This window comes from Gadus morhua, chromosome 12 (genome assembly GCF_902167405.1).
Source record: "Gadus morhua chromosome 12, gadMor3.0, whole genome shotgun sequence".
Taxonomy (NCBI): domain Eukaryota; kingdom Metazoa; phylum Chordata; class Actinopteri; order Gadiformes; family Gadidae; genus Gadus; species Gadus morhua.
In genome coordinates this window covers 3,457,896-3,462,895 of record NC_044059.1, presented here as the reverse complement: position 1 = coordinate 3,462,895, position 5,000 = coordinate 3,457,896, and the positions used below count along the sequence as shown (strand labels likewise).

General features: G+C 46.4%; 1 protein-coding gene across 2 annotated transcripts in view; it reads left to right on the top strand.

Annotated features, from left to right (window-relative positions):
- The window catches only part of tns3.2 (tensin 3, tandem duplicate 2), a 23,243-nt gene that overhangs the window by 1,664 nt on the left and 16,579 nt on the right, over window positions 1–5,000 (top strand). For both annotated transcript variants that reach the window (XM_030372748.1, XM_030372749.1), the window contains 2 exons: window positions 586–1,351; window positions 4,264–4,388. In XM_030372748.1, the coding sequence (XP_030228608.1) occupies window positions 778–1,351; window positions 4,264–4,388 (699 nt within the window). In that variant the 5' untranslated portion in view covers window positions 586–777. The remainder of the gene's footprint in view (window positions 1–585; window positions 1,352–4,263; window positions 4,389–5,000) is intronic.

Here is a 5,000-nt window from a genome sequence, read left to right as displayed (position 1 = left end):
AAATACTTATCTGTGTCGGCCTGTATTTGTGTGTGTGTGTGTGTGTGTGTGTGTGTGTGTGTGTGTGTGTGTGTGTTTATAATGTTATCTTCTTACCTGTCTTTGGGTATGCTTGTGTGCAATCATGTCTTTATAATGTTAATGCGTATCTTTCCACCTGTGCGCGAGTGTGTGTGTGTGTGTGTGTGTGTGTGTGTGTGTGTGTGTGTGTGTGTGTGTGTGTGTGTGTGTGTGTGTGTGTGTGTGTGTCTACCTGGCCCAAGGTAAAGGTTCTCTGACATGTCCTTTCTATGACACACGCATGCTCCACACAAAGGGCTTGTTATCATGATGAAGCTAGTCTAGAGTGAGGTCTGTGGTGCAACAGGTGCTGCGTGTGTCACGGACTGTGTGTATGGAATAATGATTCATACAGAGCTGTCTGTGCGGATACAGTCATGCATAATTTGATTGTAAACTATAGGTTAATGGTGTCTATTCTGAATATATTTTCAAATGTGCATCATGTACTACCCATATGCAATGTATAACTTGAAAAAATACATTATATATGTTTAGAATGCTTTTTTTTCTTCTTTACCCCAGTGATGTGTGGACATCAGAGATGCAGTGAGAAACCAGCGGGATTTTCAAAAGTCACAGGTCTGCTATTCTGACGGGGTGTGGCCGATCAAGGGACGCAGGGACCTCAGCACCGTCGGCTTCTGAGCATCCGCTTCCACACTCAAGCTGCCCTTGGCGTAAGTCTCAGACCGCACCCCACCTCCCCCGGAGGTCATGACTGAGATCTCCGCTCCCGGCGGAGTTGACGGAGGAGGATCTCAAACCGGCGAGAGAGAGACTGACATCCTGGACGATGAGGAAGACGCCGATACAATTCTCCCCGCCTTCGTCGATCCGAGCTCCGCTGCCGTCGGCCGGCTGTCCTCTGACGAGACGGGCACCGGTCTCCAGGGGCGCGTCCGGATGTGTGCATCTCCGTCGCCTAGAGACTTGGAGTGGCAGCGTGTTCTCCACGCTCCCTTGGACTACAGCAGGTACATCCCGGAGGCCAGAGACGCCGTAGTGAACGGGGGACACCCCGCGCCCTACACCCCTCCAAGGGGAACAAGCAGTAGGGAGGCTGTGTTGCGCGTTGCCCTTGGCGACACCTCCTCACTGTCTGAACTGTCCCAGGAGGAGGAGTTGTCTCTGAGCACAGACATGGAGGAGTCCATAGAGCAGCTGAACCAGCTCATTCTGGACCTAGACCCCACCTTTGTACCCGTGCCCACCCGGAGCACCCCACTGTCCCGCTCCGCTTCGCTCCACAGCAACGGCCTCAGTCCCGGAGGACAGGGCCACAAAGCAGGTGAGACCCGGCCCTACTGTGATGGGACACTATGTGGGGGATTACAAAGCAAAGAAATAAACTTCAGCGAATACCTGCAGCGACAAAATGCTTGCGGAAAAACACATTTATGAAGTTGCTAACATCCTAAAGCAGAGGACTTGATTGAAACCAACATGTGGCCCTCCACATATTTTCAGTGGAGATATACACAGAAGTCCTCTGTATGGCACCTGGGACTGACTGGCGAACCAGCCCGGGAAAGATTTACCGACAGTATGCCAACGCTGCTATTTTGATTGGGTGAGTGAGAGGGAGAGAGAGGGAGGGAGAGAGAGAGAGAGAGAGAGAGAGAGAGGGGGTGATGGTACTAAAGGCAACCTTACCACAGCACACAGAGAACCATTATACTCATACTGGAGTGTTGGCTGATTGTGGAAAACTAATCGAGAGGGGAAGAATATGAGCGAGACAGAAAACACACATGCACACGTGTACACATACTGCATGTACAGTATTTACTGAGTGGGTGGAAACAGCATTAAACAAACAGGTCCGCCATGTACATGGCAGAAAAAATAAGGTCAAAATAAAGGGGATAATAAGGAATTTCCCTTACTGGAAAGCAAGGGGATGTGAAACTTGCTTTTCGGCTTTGTCCTTTAAGATCTTTCTCTGATTTTTCTCGTATTGTTTTGCAATTCCCCAAAAAATGGTGGCAATAATTAAATTTGAAACATACACAAACTCCTTGCAGGAGTTTTTTGAAGTCAACAGCTTTGGGTTGAGCCTATTTTCTTTGCTCTGCCTTTGCAGAAGACTTCCTGCAATTCTGCTGAAAAGTGTATTTCCTGTCATTGTCATGGGACTTGTTTACATCAGCACATCACTTCTACCTGTAAGTGTGGTGAAGATTTGTTTTATTCCATTTGATCATTAACTTCTTCAATTGGGTCCTCCTTTTGCCACTTTTACACCAATATATACAGACTCGATGATACCATCATCATACAATTTGGATGCTCTTTGTGTTTATCTCTATTTCCATATTGGGAAATTGTCTTTAACATTCTGCTCAAAGTATTCGAGTTATCGCTTGACTCCCCATGGTATAATATCCATTACTCCAATAGAAGAGTGAGTAACATCTTGCACAAGCCCTGTTTCAATGAGGTCATAGCTGTGAGAGTGATGTCATTACTTCCTTGCTGGTGGAATGCTTGTGGAGTAGCTGTTCCATTAAGGTGAAACGCATAATGGGCTAGCACATCTGTCGCGGTTCAAGACAAGGTGTGTGTGACAAATCCCATCTGCTGTGATCCGAAACAACTTGTGGCAGCTCTGGGAATGTGTAATTACGAAAAACATTGCTGTTCGACAGACCTATAACATTTGAACCAGGGCAGTGTGTACTATTAGCCAAAACAGGCAGGGTTTGAATATAGGATATGTTCTGTTGTTGTCTTGCTGTCTCTGTTCCACCTGTCTGGGACATCTGTTGTGTATCATTTTTTTGTAAATCCGTCTGTCTATCTCCGTGTGTCTGCCTGTCTTGGTGTTTATGTGTGTGTTCTCATCCTACAAAGTGACGCTCTAAGGCAGGAATTCCGCAAGGGGCGTGGAATCCCTTTGAAGGGCGACGTCCCCCTTCATCTCCTCGTTGTCTTTAACCTCATATGATCTCGACACACATTCTCACAATGAGCATCACTCCGCTACGTATAATTAGTGAGAGCTCAGGTCAGGTGTGAAAGACGTAGAGAAGGCTGGGGACGTTAGGGTCAGAGTAAATGTACCGACTACTGGTGCAATCAGATTTGTGCTCATGGGATATTTTGGATGAGTGGTTGGAAAGCGCCCAAAATCTGTCGTATTTTGTTCTGGTTATTTATCTTATGATTCGTTGCCCTCACGCAGAAGCCAAATCAGAAGCTTGAAATTTACTCTAGAATATGGCTTCTGAGTTCCCGCTGTGATCCCTGTTATGACGTTATATGATCAATGTTTTGTCTTCCCTCTTGTCATTGATCCCTGAACAACAGACAGCGATTACATCATGTCTTAATGTCTGGCTCCATCTCCCATTTCTCAGCAAAGCATTTCAAAGCACGCTGCTATGACTCGTGTCTCTCGATGATTTGGATCTCGGCTCCTGTGGCGATAGAAATCACAGAGTTCACAGTTAGTGCCGGGTGTGTCTCCTTGCCCGGTACTGTGTGCGTGCGTGCGTGCGTGCGTGCGTGCGTGCGTGCGTGCGTGCGTGCGTGCGTGCGTGCGTGTGTGCGTGCGTGCGTGCGTGCGTGCGTGCGTGCGTGCGTGCGTGCGTGCGTGCGTGTGTCTGTGTGGAGAGAGTGCATGCGAGGATTGGGAGTGTATTTGTAGTTCACCCCAGTAGACGCCTAGTAGTTCACGTGGAGCCCGAGGATGATCTGGAACAACTGATTGTTCCGACAGATGAATTGGATTCCGTGTAAACCATCTGGCCTGGGTAGGGTCTGGCTCGGCCCCAGGTTCCTAACTCACGGTGGGACCACTATATACCCCTTGATAATTACTCTGTTTAATGGTTTCTGCAGAATGTGTTGGCCAGAAAACAAGCCTGTGTGCCAGGGTCTTTGCCATCGCCAACATGTGTTAGAGAGACATCCATTTCATAACTGAGTGTGAAAAACCTTTCATCTTTGTAGTTGTTTCTTTTTAAGAGAATGCACTTTTTTGCTGTGATTCTGTTCTCGGAAGTAACAAAGCTCTAAAATAAGTGTTTGAGTTTGCCGCTAAGTATCGGTAATCTTCTACCCCTGTGCTGCTCAACGATATTAACCTCCTTCTTTAGTAAAAGTCAAAGACACCATAGTAACTTCCTTCTTCATGCGTCTGTCTGGCTCTCTTTCCCCTCTCTTTCCCTTCCTCTCACCATCTCTGTCTCTGAACAGGGTGGCAGCAGAAGGGGAAGGCCAGTGACGCAACAAGTGACTCTTTCTTCAACGGTCCGAGTTTTAGTGACAGCAGAATGACATTAAACTCCTCTGTAAATGGTGGCAGTCCCCTTCCATCACAGGTAAAACCCCCACCCCTCACAGAAACAATCTTATCCCCTTCACAGTAACTCTCCCCTCCCTTCACAGGTAAGAACACGCTCCTCCCCTCACAGTAACACTCTCCTCACCGTAACATTCCCCTCTCCTCACATTGTCCCTCATATATACTCCCCTCACTGGTTTACACATTGACACAATCTTTATTTTATTGGTGGTATCACCACCAATAAATCTATTTGTATCAATACGTTTCTCACAATGTACAGGTGACGTCTTCTTAAAACCACAATAATTGTAATCAATTGAATTAACTACAACAATTGGCAATTATAATGCAACATATTGTAATATAAGTAACTGTTATATATTAGCATTTTCGATGGATGAATTCCTAACAGATGAAGGTATTCATGTGCTGCCATATCAACTTATTGTTGGTGAATAACAAGGATATGTTGTGGTATTTTTCCTTTAAAAGATTATAGCTAACACAGATGTTCATGGCTAGGCCGCATGAATGGCCTCCTTGTTTACAGTAAAACACATACTGAAGTCACAGACAGATCTCCAAGCTGATGTCTGCTGTGTGTGCATATGTCTCTGAATTTGTATTTGTGTGTGCATCTTTAATG